This window comes from Mixophyes fleayi, chromosome 10 (assembly GCF_038048845.1).
Source record: "Mixophyes fleayi isolate aMixFle1 chromosome 10, aMixFle1.hap1, whole genome shotgun sequence".
NCBI lineage: Eukaryota > Metazoa > Chordata > Amphibia > Anura > Limnodynastidae > Mixophyes > Mixophyes fleayi.
Genome location: NC_134411.1, coordinates 77,249,637 through 77,269,288, shown reverse-complemented (window position 1 = coordinate 77,269,288; position 19,652 = coordinate 77,249,637). Strand labels below are relative to the sequence as shown.

The 19,652-nt window shown below is 38.9% G+C and overlaps 2 protein-coding genes across 5 annotated transcripts in view; both read right to left on the bottom strand.

The window, feature by feature from the left end:
• LOC142104311 (inactive hydroxysteroid dehydrogenase-like protein 1) overlaps positions 1 to 19,652 on the bottom strand; it is a 46,861-nt gene that overhangs the window by 14,776 nt on the left and 12,433 nt on the right. The window contains exon 1 of one of the 2 annotated variants that reach the window (XM_075188903.1): positions 3,483 to 3,617. The exons of the other annotated variant lie outside the window; for it this stretch is intronic. The gene's annotated coding sequence lies outside the window, so the exon portion shown is untranslated. Of the gene's footprint in view, positions 1 to 3,482; positions 3,618 to 19,652 lie in introns of those variants that run through there. 2 annotated transcript variants of the gene reach the window in all.
• Positions 8,146 to 19,652, bottom strand: part of LOC142104312 (inactive hydroxysteroid dehydrogenase-like protein 1) — a 147,757-nt gene continuing 136,250 nt past the window's right edge. The window contains exons 5-7 of one of the 3 annotated variants that reach the window (XM_075188908.1): positions 11,685 to 11,855; positions 11,319 to 11,601; positions 8,146 to 8,255 (exon numbers count right to left, since the gene is read on the bottom strand). In XM_075188908.1, coding sequence (XP_075045009.1) covers positions 11,778 to 11,855 — 78 coding nt within the window. In that variant the 3' untranslated portion in view covers positions 8,146 to 8,255; positions 11,319 to 11,601; positions 11,685 to 11,777. Of the gene's footprint in view, positions 8,256 to 11,318; positions 11,602 to 11,684; positions 11,856 to 17,374; positions 17,811 to 19,030; positions 19,259 to 19,652 lie in introns of those variants that run through there. The other 2 variants (XM_075188906.1, XM_075188907.1) reach the window with 2 other exon arrangements.

Sequence of the window (19,652 nt, the reverse complement as noted above, 5' to 3'; positions counted from 1 at the left end):
AAATAAAATAGTTTTAGGTATTCTGGATTGGCACAATGACCATTTTTAAAATGATGCTGCTACCAAGGAATCTATATTTATTTTGCGCAATAAAGCTTTTCACTAGTAAAAGCATAAATAAGTCTAGTAACAAACATATATAAAATAAAAGAAATGTATAGAAAATGGCATAGCTTGTAACAATGTATGAGTATTGTAGACATGCTTCTTAAGGTACATGACTCGCTTTTCAATACTATACTTTGTGTATGTATATAATTATATATTGTATATATTAATAAAAACAACACAACACAGGATGACAATGTCTCATACGCTCATCTGAGCTAGTTTATTATATCAAGATGATGTCAAGAGGGGTTTAAAGGGGCCCAAAGTTTTTGGGGGCTCCTCCTTAGTTTTCAAGTGTAAGAATAATTAATAAAACAGTGATGTGTACAAAATTTTATAGACATTTTAATTACTAATTATCGTTTGGTATTTAGCAAAGACTAGTAAATATGCATATATATATCAACATAATTTACTATTTCTTTATATCTATTTATTTAAACAATGCATTTAGTCTTGCTAATACAAACAACCTTTGCATATTTTTATGAAGCCTTACGAAAGAACAAAAACAGAGGGGAATTGTGTCAACTATATGTAAAAAGATTGTAGATATTGAGCGGATTCACTAAGGCATGCAATAGGAATGTATTGTGTATTTAAAAAAACAAAACAAAAAATGCATGTAACTCGGGTACACTCACATCCGTTTCCAACTAGAAGCGGATCTGAAGAGAAACGTGTGTTGTTGAATACGGGTCTAGATACACTTTGCATACACGGCATTTGCCGTTTTGAGACAGACACAACACACTGCTGGGTACGTACAATACATACTGTATTTCAAATATAAAATCACAGCAGAACGCATAGAAAAACAATTATATTCAATTATTGTCACCTGTTACAAATACAGTCAATAATGAAAAAACATAAATAATTTTCCCCCCTATGAAATACATTTATCAGGATGTTACTAATGTCTACTGTACAGCAGCTCTTGATTATAAACACGTGTTCTAGCAGGCATACGTGATCCTTCATCACTATCACTCAGCACTTATACCTGACCTGTAGCTGGTGCAAGTGATAGTACTGAATAACATGTGTCTGAGAGATGCCCAAAGCTAGAATTGAAAGCTGCTGCAGGTTCTTACTGTACATTGACTACGTGCATGCACGCATTCACATCCCTGTTCCTCGCATGAAATCGTAGCTTGACATAAGTGTCCTTTGAAGATGATTTCCATACACTTATTCTCTGGCGTATAGTTGGTTTCTGGGCATGTTCAGTGCAATTTAATGCAAAATACGGAAAGAATCGCCATTTATGTTTCTTAATCAGACCCATTATTTTTTTATAATCAGCATGTGTTAAATGCTAAAGCTGCATTACCCTATTTCTACACAATATAATAATCTAATGAAGTGTCATATATACAAGAGAGAATATCATCTTGACAATTAATATAAAAAATGTAGCTAAATACAAACAACTCCATATGTTGGGCCTGGTTCATTAGGGGAGATTTCTGCTGATTTTGAGCGTATCGTACTCAAAATCACTCCGCGTATGCTCAGAACCAGCAGATATGGCCTACAAAACCGTCTTTGTCCGTGCTTTGATGCACAGAAAGGGCACTTCCTACAGCCTACCGCAAAGGGGGGGTGATTGGAGCTGGGATGTGGCCTGTGGCCGTTTGCAATGTACAGTGTGGGCGTGCCAAACTCAGGTGCACGTAGCCCCGGCAGTGGCAAGCTCTACAGCCATGGAAGTCACCTCCCATTTCTGCCATATCTCTTGCTCCAGCTCTGAGGCTAGTCTAAGTTTGCCGAATCTTGAGATCTGTGGCTTGATGAATTCCGGCGCAAGCAAAGCCGAAATATGGAAGTGAGTGCGGGTTGCGCTCAAAATGCGTGACCTAATGAATCAGCTGTCTATCAAGCCTTAAATAGGCTTGAAAGACAGCTGCTAAGACAACATAAGGCAATATTTTGAGACAAAACAAGAGAAGAAATAATAAATAATCATTGATAATCCCATATTCTATATGATACCAGCTGCATGGCAATATAAATGCCCATATATGTATACAAAACAGAAAGACAATTGTTGTCAGCGCTTATCCTTAACACTGCATATATGTGTGTATCTAGCAAAAGGAAAACATTAGTTATTAGTTCATATTTTGATCAAAACATTTAAGCCTGCTTCACAGATATGCAGTGTTAAGGATAAGCGCTGACAACATTTGTCTTTTTGCATTGTATACCTCTAACTAGAGGGTTAAGAGAGAGAGCTGTAATGAAACAGCTGAGCTGCCAGCAATAAGACTAGAACTATGTGTGGATGTACAATGCTATATAATAATAAATTGTAATGCAGGATGACTGCTAGTTTATAACAGAATACAGGCAGAATGTGTAACAAACCTTAAGCCTACTATTGAAAATGTAAAACAGTACAATTTTGTAGGCACCAAAATACTTCTATGCCAAAGTATACACTCATAATAAGTACAATTAGCAGCAGATACCATTTAAGGGAACCAAGTACATTCAAGATTATTAAGAATTGGATTATATAAATTCGATACATGGCATTGCAATGCATTTTATTGTATGCTAATTACCAACATTTACTGAAGTGGTGAAGATCGTCTAATGATAATAACATTGATACCAGAACATAAGTTCCACAGAAGGAAAATATTACAGAAGATACAAAATATATATACTAATGAATTCAATACTAATACTAATGTATACTAATGAATTTTAAACATCTGAAATAATATGGCATAAGGTAGTCATAAATATAAAGTGTATGGAACATAATGAACATTTGATATCCACAAACATAAAGTTCTTTGGAGAATAATTCATTTTAAACACACCGCACTTTTTTTTATTTTTTACATCTTTATTTTTGTTATTTAGCTATTATTAGAACATAACTGCAGGATAGGAAGAAAAAAAATGGGAACATTTTAATGTATAAAACCCTTAGATTTTTATAGAGACATTGGGCTAGATTTACTAAGCTGCGGGTTTGAAAAAGTGGGGATGTTGCCTATAGCAACCAATCAGATTCTAGCTTTCATTTTGTAGAAAGCACTAAATAAATGAAAGCTAGAATCTGATTTGTTGCTATAGGCAACATCCCCACTTTTTCAAACCCGCAGCTTAGTAAATCTAGCCCATTGTCTTCATGCACCCCAGCAAAAACTCACTGCTCTCTGTTTTGATGTCATTATAATTATGGTTGAGGGGTAGCACCTCCTAGAATCATAAATAAATATATACTAAAATTAAAAATTAAATAAAATATGGCTATGAATATGAATGTATGGCTTTTCCACTGCAGCTGGTAATCCAATGAGTTGGTTTTAAATCTTAATTTAATAAGGTATATTAAACATATAACTCACGTTTTCGATGATGGAATATAATATGTATTAGTTGAGTTTCCTGGTTGACCAACGCTGTTTCAGGAATGGCCCACAAGTCTCCTGCTTGCTTGAAGTGACAGAGATAATCCTTAAATGCCATTCCTATTTATTAGTGGGTGGGGGAACGGTGTATCCAACTACACTCTTTTCAAAGTTTTCTGAAGTATTGAGCAATAGATTGCATCATGTACTATCTTTGTCTTTTGAAGCAGATATTTTTTATGAAAGCTTCAATACTAATGACAGACTGGAATTTTGCATACAATTTGTTGATGCAGAGGAATAAATCACTGTAACATTTGATCAAGTCTAGCTCTGCTGCAGGGCATACCTTATTGTTGATGTGCTATTTTCTGACAATAAAATATTTGAGTTATGCTTTTGCTTAGTCATTCTGCACTGTATTTGTAAATTCTCCTTTCCAGGAATGAATAGAGCATACTTGCCAACTTATGGCAAGTATGATCCGGGAGGTGCCGGGGGAAGGTGGGCGTGCAGGGGGCGGGGCCCCGAAAATGGCGTCATTTTGGCCCCACCCCTGTGATGTAATGGCGCAAGCGCCGCGATTCCCGGTGAATCGCGGCATTTTGGATTTAATTCTGCCCACTTCACTAGGAAGTGGGCAGATGCGGGAGATTGTCATCCCTCGTCATCCAAAACTAGCCCTAGGTCTCTTTCCCATGTCTCCTCGTGTGGGTCTGGGGTGGTAGATCTAATTTGAGAAGGAAGTGATATAACATTGATATGTTTCCTCAGCAACCTACTGTGTAAATACAGTTGCGCTCAAAGGGCAATTATTTTGTGAGTTTTTTAGTATGTGTTTGTGAGTAAAGAAAACGACAAATTTGTAGGTATGAGAAGTGTAAAGATGTTGGGAGACCATGTCTTTCTGATAGCTCCGCAAATGTGGGGGTCCGAATTCGCCCATTATGTGATGGAATCTATCTATTTTTCTGGACGTCCAAGCTACAATCATGGATTCTATATTGCTTGGAGGAAACAATTCACTTGTTTTATGTTTCACTCTATGTCTTGATAGAAAAAATAATGTACATTTTGATACAAGAAAGAGTATGGTTTAAGGTAGTAGAGCATCAACTCAACCACTCAAACACAAATGTCATGCCTGCCATGAAATCTGATTGCTTGTTTCTCAGTCATGAGCAGCAACCAGTGAAGACTGCATGTCGCCAACCTTTACCAAGCCAGAAGCGAATGTAGTTTTCTGATTTAAAAAGCTTAGGTGGGGGTCCTACAGTGACTACAAACTTGGATGTTGTGTCTACGGACAATACATTTCTGAGATTTGTCAGAATGTCATTCATAACACTGAAAGAGGGCTCAGATTCTGCACTGGATATTATTAATGTGTTTAGCACATCCACTAATTGTTTGTGTCTCTTAGGTGTTGAGTCATCTTTGTTTGATAAGTCACTGACCTACTCTCGAATTCCCCTACTGTTCCCTGGACTTCTGGAAATTTGAAGAAAGCACAAAGGTGTTTGATTGAATGGTCTCCAAAACAAATGTCTCCTTAAGAAGGCCATTTTGATTTATTAAGGTCTTCCATATGTTTCATTAGGTCTTGGTATTTTTTTTTGTTTTTGTCATGTTGGGATGCACTTAATGCACGGTGGGAGGAACAAGTTGTAAGCATACGCTGTTCCATGTTATTGGAGAGACTGTTAAAAAATTGAGTACAGTTGATGGCTGTCGTTCTCCCGTTATGCAAAACAGCTCCCTTAAACTCTACATGAACTCCCTTAAACTCTACTGCTTGATGAGATATTGAAAAGTGCTCTCCAGGATTTATTTTACATGGATTCAAAAAGCAGGCACTTTTGCTCAATTAATTTATGAGCATGCATAAATATAATAGATTGCTTCTTTAGCTCCAAGGATAGCTCTTCTAATTCAACCAAATGTTACGAACCGCGGCGGTGCTTCTAGCTGCTGCAACTCACTGTTTCCCTCTGGCTGCATCCTGGCCATCTCCATGATGACTGGGACATCGTTTCCAGCAACGGTTGGGATGCTCTGCCTCTAATTGCCACGTCCTGGCATGAAGGGGGTCCGGGCTCGTGTGCAATATGTTTAATTTAATTATAAGCCTCCTGAGGCTGATTTACTCTGCTGGGGCTCTTGGGTCCTGATTGGTCCATTTATGTATTTAAGGCAGGGAGAGCTTAGCCTCCCTGCCGGTTATAGTGTTCAGTTCCTGGCTGCTGACCTGCTCCTGTATATTGTGCTGACTCCTGGCTTGTCTACTGGACCGTGATCTATTGCTGGTGACCATGACCTTTTGCCTGTGACTCGAATATCCTTGTTTTCTGCCGGTCCTGATCCTTTGCCTGAACCTCACCTCCTTTCCTGCTTATGCCCTTGGACCTCGGCTTGCCCCTGACCACGCTTATCTCCTGTCATCACCCTCAATTCCATGCTACGGTATTATTCATAAGCTTGTACTAAGCTGAGTTTAAGATCTGGGGGCATCTGAGTACCTGTGAGCGCAACAAGTTCTACAGGAAAGCAACTGCTTTAGGTGAAGACCTCTACAGCCTGTTCTACAAGCCTATGACAATAGCCGTTAGCCGTAACAACAATGCATCAAAGAGTAAACCTACGTTTAACACAAATGAGTTGTCATAGAGAGGATATTTGAGCCCTTTGTATGTAGCACGTTCGTCGTACCTTGACTGTTGTCTTTGGAAGTTTTTTCAAAATAAATTTTTGAAACATAATTTTGCCAAACAGCACATACAGATCTTGCACTTGAAGATACCCAATAGGTTTCAAGTATTCATCCGATAGCATTTAATTGTAGACACAAGTCGCTGGCACAATCTTGAGGTTCAAAATGTTTTTTTTTGGGAAACAGATTATAAACCATTCAATGATTTCATGTCATATGGTTCACTCACTTTATCCACAGTATCTGTAACTGTTAATTAAAATTGGTGGTTACTGCACTGCCATCTGGCCCAACAGCAGAGTTGCTCTCTGATTTCTCAGTTTTCATCTTACAAAAGTAAAACACGCCGAGCGCATGCTCTGAATAACCAGATAGCCCAGGCCTCAGCCATATTTATAAAGGGCAGTGAACATTAAGAGGCAATAAATTGAGAAACTACAAATCCCATGACACTCACCCAGTTACAATCGGGTCACTGGCTCCATGGAAATGATGGGAATTGTAGTTCAGACTGTTTCAGGTTACTTTTTTGTTTGTTTACTAAAGTGTGTGTGTATCGGAACAATATCATTACTAATTGTCACAATCCAGCACTCACCAGAGCATGCATGACGTGTGTGACAAAAGGTTAATCAAAAACAATACCTGGGGGGTGTATTTACTAAATTGCAGGTTTGAAAATGTGGAGATGTTGCCTATAGCAACCAATTAGATTCTAGCTATCATTTTGTAGAATGCACTAAATAAATGATAGCTAGAATCTGATTGGTTGCTATAGGAAACATCTCCACTTTTTCAAACCCGCAGTTTAGTAAATCTAGCCCCTGGTATGTCTAAAAATAATTAAAACTATCCCTGTCTGTCCCACATGCTAACTTACCAATTATGCGACCACCAAGGTTTTTTGTGAAGAGCTGACACTTGTACTCAGAAAGCCTTTAAATTAATCTTTCACAATTTTCCATTTTCTCCAATTTCTGTTGTTGGGAGTAGCAGGAATAAAAGGACACTACTCAAGGTGAAATTGACTCCCAAAAAGAACCAACTCTGTTATATTTTACAGTACATTTTAACATGCTTCAGGTGTCCACAGCCCCCCATTCCTATGATGTCAGAACTAGAAAGTGTGTGTAAATGCAAATTAATTGTTTAGGACCTCTGTTCAAGCACCTTTCAAGTCATGTTTTCTTTACACTGGCCTAACTTCTTACCAGAATGTCCTAGAAAGATGATATTACATCCACACACCAGGTCATAAGATTCCCTTCATTTGCATGTAGTAACACACCCCCTTCCCCACTTCTGCAGTAACAAATTCTCCTTCCCCACACCACTGGACTAATCCTTCAACTCAACTCTGTAGTAGCACATTTTGCCTACCCACACCTTTTCTTCCCCTTCCCTCACTTTTGAAGTAACACTATGCTAATAACACTAGTAACATTGATTATTTTGGATAATACTTCATTTCTAAATATTTGCTATTATGCTGATCTCTAAACCTTACATATATGATGCACCTAATCAACTTGATTATAAAACCATGCAGTGGACATTTTGAATATAAACTATAGTCAATGTTGCTTTGATGTGTATTTTACTATGTGCCATCATGAGGATTGGACTTATAAAGACCACAAATATCCCATATCCCGGCATACTGATTTAATCTGTGATCCAGGGACATCATATCTACACACTCCACTATGGAACATGAGGTAATGAAAAGTGGGATGTCTGACTATAGCAAATAGTAAGTTGATATGTCAGTAAAACTAACTTAACCCCTGTATTACCTGCCCACAGCTAACCATCTTTTATATTTTAACTCTTGAGTGCCTGAGAACCTCAACATCAAGTAGGTGTGTAGAAACTCACTAATATATTATGTATACATAGAAATGAAATGACACAAAAGACTATTTAAATATACATAAACACTTCTTTATAAATTTCTATATAAAGATGCATTTAACTCTTGAGGTGGACTACAGTGTAGATAATTTCTTGTTAGAATCACCATTTCAAGACTCTTCAATTTTTCAGGGTTTGTTGTTGTACTACAATAGAAAAAAAAATGTTTTTTATATAATAGTAATTATAAACCTGGTTATATTTAGAATCAAAAGCAGTAGTATCTCCATTGCCTTTATTTCTTATTAGTTAGACTTCACCATAAGCCACATTATCAAATTGGGAGGGGGAAGAGGCAGATAAAATGTACATGTACACTGGGGTTATTTCACTAGCGCTTAGCTGATCAACTGATTGGCGGCTTCCAGTGGCTCATCACCACAGCACTATCCTAAAAATGTATAACGCCCAGCTTGTAGCAGGTCGTTGGTGTCTGTTTATGACTCAAGAGGGTCATAATTAAACGAACAGTTGCCAATGCATTAAATAAATTCAATAGTTTAGCTCAGTGGTTCCCAAACTGTGTGCCTAGGCTCTCTGGGGTGCCTCGGCTATCTCACAGGGTTGCCTTGGCCAGGGCCAGTGGTAAGCAAGGCTGGGGACTACTTGGTAATTATTTTGGCTTAGGGGTGCCTTGAAAAATTTATGGAGACCCTAAGGGTGCCTTGAACTGAAAAAGTTTGGGATCCACTGGTTTAGCTAAAAGTAGTATTCTATTATGCCACTTATGATGATGTGTGCATTTCTATCCTTTAGAGTTGTGCCATTCATTTTAACATTGCTCAGAGGTCAGAGAGATACAGATTTTACCATCACACTTAGGAACAAATCTAGCTAAAGGTTGCCAATGAACATACCATGCTGTATTGCAAGAGGAGAAAATGCAATTCTATTTTGTATGTAAGGAAAATACTTCCTGCTTCTGCATGCAGCACACAGACACTGTGCAGCTTTCTTTTTACAATGCAATTTAGGGTTTAGCTAGGATGAGCCCCAACCACAACTTTAAGTCTGTCCGCGCATTTTAATTTTGTCCACTCTGCAAAGAAACTTGGTTTTGCCAAAATTGCACCTTTAAGCTGGATTTACTCTTAATTAGATCAGCCCCGTAATTAGGTTCTACCACAGTATGGGAGGTTTTGATTGTTTGCAATTATTTGTGCCACCAGTGGACAGTATTTGGAGGCAGAAGTTATGAGAAGATATGTTTAGCCGCAGTATTGTATCTTTTAATCACAGTGCACTATAGAAAGTTCTGTGAAGCATAAATAAGGACAGAGCACAGGAGTGTGGAAGAACTAGAGATAGCTGGAAGGTGTTACACCAATGAATGCTTTGTTTTACATGAACAGTGCTCATCACCATCTATTGATGCACAATAAACACCCAGTTATATGGTGTAATAATGTGAACAAAATAAGGAAGCAGGAGAGATGAGCATCCATTGACCTCAAAAGACATGACTTCCAAACATCAGGTTCCAGTAGTGCTATCATAGCTGATTAATATAAACAAGCTAAAACCCCCACTATAAGCAATATAAGTGTCAGGATAAAGCATAGATCTGATATGCTGAAATAGAATATTGGATGTCAGGACCCAAATAAATCTTTGCATGAATACCTAAATTAACCTGATGTTCAATTCAGATAAAGGTGTGACCAAATGAGCCCAGGAACAGGTAATTGAGTTAAGCAAACCCTTTGTGCAGAGACCAGCTTTAGATATGCAGATCACAGACATCCATTGTATTTGATCATGTATTCCCTTAGCTAGTACTTCCCTTCAATAGGTAGTATAAACACAAACTAACCCCTAGGTGTAAATTAGAGAGCTTGCATTTATTTACAAGGGATAATTCATAACTGCAGTGTAAATAGGTTGTATCAAATGAATCCATTGATAAGTTAGTGTAACAGTTAAAGACGCAGCGTCTGATGTAATTGTGTTTGGAGGTTTTTACATCCCAGTGTGAGGAGATAAACCCGCCACTTTTAGCAGCTTTCAGGACATAGCACTGTTTGCTTGTGACACTTGAATAGACTTGTAGGTACCGCTCAGCATGTGGTCTGGCTCAATGAGGCCAGGGGATAACATAGCCTATATGTAATACTGTATAGACAGAAAGAATTCAGTTTTAAAATATGGCACTTAACATCAATAAAAGTAGTGATCAACCACCTATTCCTCAATAGCATGATGAAGGGCAGCTTATATGTTAAATTAAGAATTCTGACCCACAGAGAAATGAAGAAAAGGAGTGGAAGCTCTGCGAATGCCCTGTACTTAGGCATGTTTGGTATGAAAAGATGAACAAAGTCATAGGGGATTTGTTAATGATAAAATTGGATCGATGTAACGCTGTCCAGGACAAATATATCACATTGTAGAATTGGTTCAGGCAATCAGGCAACAGGTAAATTTGGTTTGAAAAGGTGTCCCAGGACACAACCCCGATTAGCATTAACCCTGCCCCTGTGAATGCCGTCCCATTTGAGGTTGCTTAAAAATCTGTGATCTGAGGGAACAAATTGTCAGACTTTTGGGGATCAATCTAATTGAAGGACTGTCCATCATGTCTGCCTGCCCCAGGCATACAGATTATTATATGTAAGTGATGCTCTGTACGTTATCTCTTTTATTTTAAACTGTTTTGCTTGTTATGTCAAATTTATTATTTGTTTATTCATTATTTTTCTTTATATCTGAATGCCCTGTACCTTTTGTATATTAAATCTAAAATTAAATAAGTTGCGTCCTTGATACTCTAAAGAATCCATAGCCTGTGTAGAAGAGAGATTGCTTGTCCAGGTTACCCAGTGTGTGATTGGTTGATACATTTGATTAACAAGCTGTGTGTGCTTGTATGTACATTTGTGTAACAGTCTGGAGGTGTGAAGAGTTAACCCTGTGGGTGCTGGTGTGAGTCTTGCTAGTTTGTGGAACTAGGAGCCTGTGTGCCAGTGGGGGACAGTAAATTTGGGTCCTATTGCCCGTACCCAATAGGTGGTGGCTGAACCTGAAGTGTCTGGGGGTGTGAGAGCGCTGGGGGCGATTCCGTAGGTCTAAGAACCTGTGTGATAGGTGAGAGAGACTGCGGGCTGAAATCGTGTGTGACCTCATACAGCAAACACCCCAACGTCACGGCAGCTGGGAGCGCGTTCGTGACAATAAGGAATACAAGCACAAGTCATACACCTACAACTCACTGTGAATGTCATAAGTGGGCTTAGGAAGCAGATATGGTGGTATGATGAGAAGGTCCTGGGACCACTGTCTATTAGAAAAATTAAACAACTCCCCCTGTGGCATGGAGCTGGTGGAGGCTGCACTGTCAGAGTCACCCATGCAAACGGAACAGCAGCCCCGGTTGAAGCCCGGCACTTGTTGGTAGAAATTATGTTCTCTTCTAAGACAATTCCTTATGGCACCACTGTCATTGACTAAGCGTTTTCAATTCCATACTCAGTGAGTTGGGTCTAAAGCCATGATCTGCAATAAAAAAAAATCAATATCTCACCCACATGTCTTGGCAATAGAGAAATTCTTTGTGTTCCTTCATTACAGGAACTTACCTCATCGCAATGTCATCTGCTGATGACTGCCCTCTGATAAATTTGTGCAAATAGTCTTGTTCTTAGAATCACGAAGAGATGGACGTGTTGCCTCTAGGACTTTTCCAGTGCCCATGGGAATATATTATAGTTGTAAGATTCTTCTTCTTCCTCCATGTCATTTGCGAGATACTTATGGAAAACACAAGACTTGTTCAATGCTAGCATTACTTGGCATTTTTTTGCCCTCACATTTGGTATGAACTATATCAGTGCGTCTCCTTACATTCACAACCAGGTCAGTTCAGTATTTCCTTAACCACTTCATGTCCTGAGCTCTCAGCCCTTCATGACTAAGCCAGTTTCCAGGTTTTGGGGAGAATCAGTTTCTCAGTGATAACCTATTTTACCAAGGCAAATGTTATATTTCTCCTGAGATAAGACTTTATATGGTATACTGGATAAGTCTGTTATACATGTCAAAGTTAGTTGTAAAAAAAAATGTAAATTTTCTTTTTTTTTTATTTCTTTTTCATTATCTTTTTAAAAAAAAATTTATTCTTTTTTTTTTCCTCTTTTTATTTTATTTATTTTTATTTTTTTTCATTTTTTTTTTCTTTTCTTTTTTTTATTTCTTTTTCATTGTCTTTTTTTTTTTTTATCTTTTTCTTTTTATGTATCAGCTTTTCTCCCAGTCACCCTCCTCTTCTGTAGCAGAATATATGTTCTAGGAGAACAAAGAAAAATGCTTTATATTTGGTTTGTAAACACATTCCCAAATATTTGGAGATAACAGGAAAATAGCTCAAACAGACCTGCAAGGAGTGGGAGGGTTATTAGATGCAGCCAGGGTTTCCAACGATTAGTAAGTGTATTGACAGTAAAATAACGATCCAGTCAGTAACAAAAATGTAGATATCAGCAACATGGCCAATATATCCATATATGACTAGGCTGCAGTCTAGGGAACAAGGCTTTTTGGGGTGCAAAATTGTGACAGGGAGAGGTGTAAACTTAAATTCAATTTTAAATATTAGAGAATAGTTGTTTTCCAAAGTAAAAATTAATGGATGAAGGAAAAATGTAATAAGGTTTCAATCTTGACGTAGTCCCATGGTATAAAGACAATGGGCCTAATTCATTAAGGAAAGTAAAACAAAAAAAAATAGTAACTTTGTACCTTGACAAAATCATGTTGCATTGGAGGGGGAGGTAAATTTAAAATGTGATGGCAGATTTATATTTGGAGTAGAGCATGTCCTAGATCAACTTTAAATTCCAGTGTACAAATAAGCTATCAAGTATTTGTGTGCGACATGAAAAATAGAAAAAGTGTGGCCGGATCTCCCGAGTGCCGCCGCAGGAGTGAAATAGACTCCGGCGCCGGGAGGGTTACTACCCAGCGCAGGAGGGGTTAAATAACCAGCGCTAGGCGACGCATGAAAAGTGTTTAATAAAAATATACTTTATTAAAATAAAAATGTATTTTAGCACCGAGCGCTGGGGGAGTGTTTAAATGTAAGGTTGTGGCAGTTGTGTTATCAATAAAAATAAATGTAAATGTTCTTGTGTCTGTGCTGCAGCACCGGTAGTTTACCAGCGTGCATCACCAGAGGAGTTAACTCCCGGCGCTAGGTGCAGAGAATCAAATAGGTCCAGGAGGTGCAGTGCGTCCTGGGGGGTCCCAGGAAGCTAAGTCCCTAGTTGGAACTGAAAGAGCTCCAACTAGCTGCAGGGCAGGGACTGCTGCCCCTGGATCTCGCTGCTCTTCCCTTGTACTATTTTCGGACAGGGAGCAGAGCCAAACCCTGGCACTCAGTCCAGTCCCTGAAAGTATAAATCCCCCAGACAGAGAGGCACCAGGGGAGGAGAGTGGGCTGAGCCCCCCTCTCCCTTGAAGCTTGTGGATAGGGGGGAATTATATTCACTAGCAGCAGTGTTAAAGGTGTTAAACCTCTCTGGGTTGATTCACATGCAGGCTGCATGAATCAACCCAGATTGGTTAAAGGGGCAGGAGATGCTCACTGACCCCCGTGAAGTGGTTTTGGATCTGGATTAGCTCTGTGTTTTGGTTTTGGTGTTGGCAAAACCACCCTTGTGTGTTTTGGTTTTGTATTTGTATTTTTTTTGAAAAATTGCTAAAATATGCTAAAATCACATAATTTTGCTCTTTTTTTTATTCTACATTATTGCTAACCTCAATAACACTAATTTCAAGTCATTTGCAGTCAATTTTGACCACCTCACAGGTCACAATATTATTTTCATACACTTTTGGACAAATACTACAGCGATCTGGCTAGTTGGTAAGCGACAGAGCAATGAATCAAACACACGGCAGTTCCTACCACATCTAGGACACATTGGCACACAGCAGTGGCAGAAAAGAAAAGTGGTGCAAGATGGAATTGTCCTTGGGTCCTCCCACCCACCCTTATGTTGGATCTTAAAAAGGACATCCACAGTTTAACATACCAAGCACTTCAGCCACAAAAGTGCCACTCCTTGTGGCTGAAGTGCAAGGTAACAATTGCTTTAAGCCACCTAAGATAAAAGTGGTGTTAATGAACTTTACTGTGGCATGTTGTCATCATCCTCAGCCTCATCCTCACCCTCATCAGTGTATACATCATCCTCACACATTATTAATTCATCACCGCTGTAATCCACCCTTACAGAAGTCTTAGTATTTTGATGTATTTGGCGGGAAAGGCCTTTCTCGTGGAACTTGAAGTTCATTTTTATGAACATCATTTTTTCCACATTTTGCGGAAGTAGCCTCCTATGCTGATCGCTGACAAGGTTCCCGGCTGTGCTAAAAAATCTTTCCGAATACACACTGGAGGGTGGGCAGCTTAGGCAGTGCAAAGCGAGTTGGTACATGGGACTCCAAATTCCGTTTATTCTCCCAGTATGTAAATGGACTGTCTGATGGGTCTATTCCTATGCTGTCGTGAAAATAATCCTCCACCATCCTTTGGATGTTGCTAGTAGGATCAGGTGTAGTTATGGCAGAGGTAACACGTTTTTTTGTCAATTCTTTCAGACCAGACCAGATGTCAAAATTTGGTGCAGAGTCACCTGCATTATCCCTGGGTCTCTTGGGAAAGCTAAGTTTTTTCCTAGCAGCAGTTGAGTGAGAAACTGAAGGAGGAGACGCTGTCCTGTCAAGTAACACTTGAGCTGTCATCTTGCTCACCAGGAGCTCCTGGAATCTTTTTAGATCTGGGTCAGTTGGAAACAAAGATAAGACATAGCTCTTAAATGGAGGATCAAGCACAGTCGCCAAAATGTAGTGATCCGATATCAAGATTTTGATAACTCTTGGATCCTGGCGAAGCGAATAAAGTACTTGATCTACAAGTCCAACATACTTAGCGGAATTGCTTTGTTTAATCTCCTCCTTCAGTTTTCAAGCTGCTTTTCCAAAAGTCTCATTAAGGGAATAACTTGACTCAAGCTCGCAGTGTCTGAACTCACTTCACAGGTGACTACATCAAATGGTTTTAGCACCTTGCACAACACGGAAAGCATTCTCCACTGCGCTTGACTAAAATACATCCCCCCCTTTCCCAATGTCATGGCTTGTGGAGTAAGCGTGGATGGATTTTCGCTGTTCCTCCATCCTCAGAAGCATATACAAGGTGGAATTCCACCTTGTCACCACCTCTTGCTTCATTGGTGGCAAGGAAAATTTAATTGCTCTTGCAGCTGCTGCAATCTCCTATGCGCTGTTGTCAAATGCCGGGAAAAGTCCAGATATTTTACGGGTCACAGACAGCATCTAATACGAGCATAGTCGCCATGGCGTCTGTTATCTGCTTTGTGACTGAGTGACAGCTTTCATACTTACTCCCTCTTGCAAAGGATTGTTTAAAAGTCAATTGTTATAAACTACTAGTAGTCTTCTTTTTGTTCTGCTTCTGGGATGAAGATTCACCCCCAGCAGCAGCAACAGCAGCAGCAGTGGGCCTAACGCTCAAGAATTCTTCAGAGTAATCAAGGATAGTGCAGGGGTCATCTAGCCTTAGCAACTTGGATGCAGAACTAACTCCGATCGCTACTGAGGATATTGATGAGGACGGTGTTGTGGGTGTAGATTGCAGGCATCGGGATGTAGGTGAGAGAAGGGTCCTAGCTGATGATGGACTGCTTATTGTTATTTTTTGGTTGGTTAAGGTCCCTCCTTCGACTGACTGTTGCTATATATACACTACAAATGGCTAGACAACTGTTGGCAGAATTTGGGAAGAAATAGTTCCACACATAAGAAGTGGTTTTTTTGGTCCTATGTCCAGGCATGGCAATGGCCTTCTTCTTATCACGTGCCAGAACTGCTTCCACTGGTGCGGGACTTACACAAACAACATCATCCTCATCAACATCCTCATTAGCGCCCTCATCGGCTACACAAATATCCCCCTCATCCTGTTCAAATTCCAAAGTGGCATCCTCAATTGGTGATCACCGGCTACACTTGGGCTGTTCAGACACACATCAGCAGAAATGCTGAAAGGGGCCTTCTTTATTGGTACACTATCAGAATGGTCATGATTACACATAGCACTCGTGGATGGACTCTCCTCAGGGATCTATGTCATTTCTGAATCTGAGCATATATTTTCCTCTAATGTCTTACTGTTTTCTTCCAGCTCGGCTTTTACACATAACAGTATTTGGACACCACTTTTGGAGTCCGAATGACAAGGTCTTGCTTGGTCACGACTGACCTTACAAGAAGATGCCTCAGTAACAGTTGCAGAACTCGCACTCCTAGAGAAAGGCGAAGGCCTCATTCTTTCCTTGTCACTGCGTGTGTAGAATGGCATATTGGCAATTTTATTTTTTTCTGCAGATAGCTTTGCCTGGATTACAGCTATTTTTTCTTGACCAAGGTAAAAGGTGTTTTTTTTTACATTTTTGTTTCCCTGACTTAAAAACACTATGTACTTTTACATAGGCTTTACCAAATGATGTACAGGGATTACTATCATCATGACTCGTGGCAGCAGCTGCTTGTTTCTCCTGCTCTTCTGTGTACTGCTGTGAATCAATTTTGATAACACTGTATTTCAGCAATGACAATAAGCAATGGAGCAATAAAGCTCTTCTCTTTGTGTGTGTATATAACACCATACACTTTGACTACAAATTCAGAAGAAAAGCCTGCAAGGCATAGTATTTGTATTTCAGAAATGACAATTAGCAATGGAGCTCTCCTTTTTGTGTGTTACCTATATAACACAGTAGAATTTGACTGCAGAATTACACCAACCCTGACAGCACTAGTATTTTTCTGCAATGCGAATGAGCAATGGAGCTCTCCTGAATGTCACTGTAGACTTTCTTGCCCACTGCTACCCCCTCCTTTTTCGATTCTATCTATTTGGCTGTCCAACTGCTCTACACTCTATGCTACCCCCTCTGTGTCTCTTTCAAATGGCGCTAGATCGCCGTGGAAGGTGGTATTTATAGATTTCAAAACTCCTGAAATCCGACAATGTAGCAATGACGTTTTGCCTCTTTTTCGATCCCGAAAAAGCGCGAAAGTACCGAGCCAACTCGACTCGGTAATCGGATCCCCTAAGTTCGGGTGTGTTTGGTTCTCAAGGAACCGAGCATGAGCATCTCTAATGCAGACACATTATTATACGTAAGACCAAATCATATAATCAAAGTTATGACACTGATAGAACACTATTTTTATTTCTCCTGTAAATAATACCATTATGCTGCAGTTAATTTATTTTTTATTATATAATGATGCATGCAGTGAATATGAATACCTGTATATATCACAAGTCACTTTTGTTTTATGTTCCATTAAGACTGATGTACCTAAATAAGTAACATCAAATTCCTTGTTAACTTGTAGCATCTTTATAATGTGTAGTTTTGAGTATTTATGCCATGCATTATAGATCAGAATAATTGATTATTTTTTCTTGTCATAACACTTTCTCAGCAAAGAGCGTGACAGATATTGTATGTCAATATGTTATTAGAGAATTACACAACTGCTGGAAAGAAGATGTACTTTTCTCAGTGGTGTTTCCTTCTGGATAAGAACTCGGCTCGAATTTTGTTACCAATGTGAGACCACAGAGACATCCAAAGACATTCTGGTAACCAGTATCCTATAGTCATCTGGAGGAAGAGAATGTTCCTTTGTTAAATTTATTGCTGCTTTTTTCGTTCCTATAATTTAATTTCAACTATTTCTTTATATAATTTGTATGTTGTCCCCATGTTTGCGTAGGTTTCCTCACACACTCCAAAAACACACCAGTAGGTTAATTGGCTGCTAACTCTCTCGGTCAGTGTGTGTGTGTATATATGTTAGGGAATTTAGATTGTAAGCTCCAGTGGTATAGGCACTAATGTAAATGAGTGATCTGGATAGCACTACGGGATTAGAGGCGCTACATAAATAGCTGATGATGATGATGATATACAACATGCAACGTTCACATTTATTAATATCTGTCAAAATAATATTCCCTTGTGAATGTAACCCCTGGTGCTGCCATTTAAAAATAGGGACTACACTGGGCTTTATTTGTGTAGGAACTGTCTTTAATTGTAATGGCACTGAAATGACTGTGAAGGTGAGGGCTGACAGTTAAACTCGAGGACAAGACAGGTAAGACTGGAAGTTGAGGGAAGCAAAGGTTAATCCTTCTTAAAAGATGAGGAGTTAATGCCCAGTGCCCCGAGATCAGAAGAAAAGGAAAGATATAAAATAAGAGTGGCTGATATATGATCGGTGGTAGAGAGGAGAGCTGGTAAAAACAAAGTATTAGGGCCTGATTCATTAAGGATCTTAACTTAAGAAACGTCTTATTTCAGTCTCCTGGACAAAACCATGTTACAATGCAAGGGGTGCAAATTAGTTTTCTGTTTTGCATTAAGTTAAATACTTACTGTTTTTTCATGTAGCACACAAATACATGATAGCTTATTTGTACACTGAAATTTAAAGTTGATATTTGTGTGCTACATGAAAAAACAGTCAGTATTTAAATTATGTACAAAACAGAACACTCATTTGCACTCCTTGCATTGTAACATGGTTTTGTCCAGGAGACTGAAATAAGAAGTTTTTTAAGTTAAGATCCTTAATGAATCAGGCCCTTAGAGAGGTTTTTGAAATTTAGGTGAGGCCTAATTGCATTACAAATACATATTTTGCACACAAAATAATTGGTTATAAACACAGGAACATCTGCAGCTTTACATTTGCACTTGACATTTTGGGACCAATTACAACCAACTCTACCTCAGGCTCTTAGTCAGTATCTGCTTCTTATATCCCTCTAGTACCTCATATTTTTATCATTTTAATCCTTCTCATTTACAATATTTACCTGGATGGCATGAGACCAGTGTCCAGTTGTCCTCAGCGATCGCCCTATAGTTCGCACTGCACTATGTGCATACTCGGTAGCAAGTGGAGCCAACAAGGACTTTTTGGTAAAGAAATCAGAAAATGCTACCATTTTTGTGACGACAAAAAATGGAGTCAAGCTTTGTATAAATATCCCTTTGGAGGAATATTCATATTGTAAAGCTCTAGTGAAATGATCCAAAAAAGACTGTGAAAAAGAAGAGGATATAATTAGTTAAATAATTCATAAATACGCTTCTGAATCTGTTGGAATGCTGGTATATATTGCAGTTGTATCTTCCTACATTCTGTTTTTTTGTTTCAAATAGGTTTTCACCTTCTCCATGTACATACAAGGACACAAAGCTCAATTTACTTTACTAAGTGGATAGATGCAGTAATGAATGAATACATTCATAGATGAATACAATTCATTGTCACATATTCAGTCTGCCCCTCCACCTGCAGGCTGGGTCAGGTACTGCTGACTTCTACACTGAGGGCTAGATTTACTAAGCTGCGGGTTTGAAAAAGGGGGGATGTTGCCTATAGCAACCAATCAGATCTCAGCTTTCATTTATTTAGTACTATCTACAAAATGA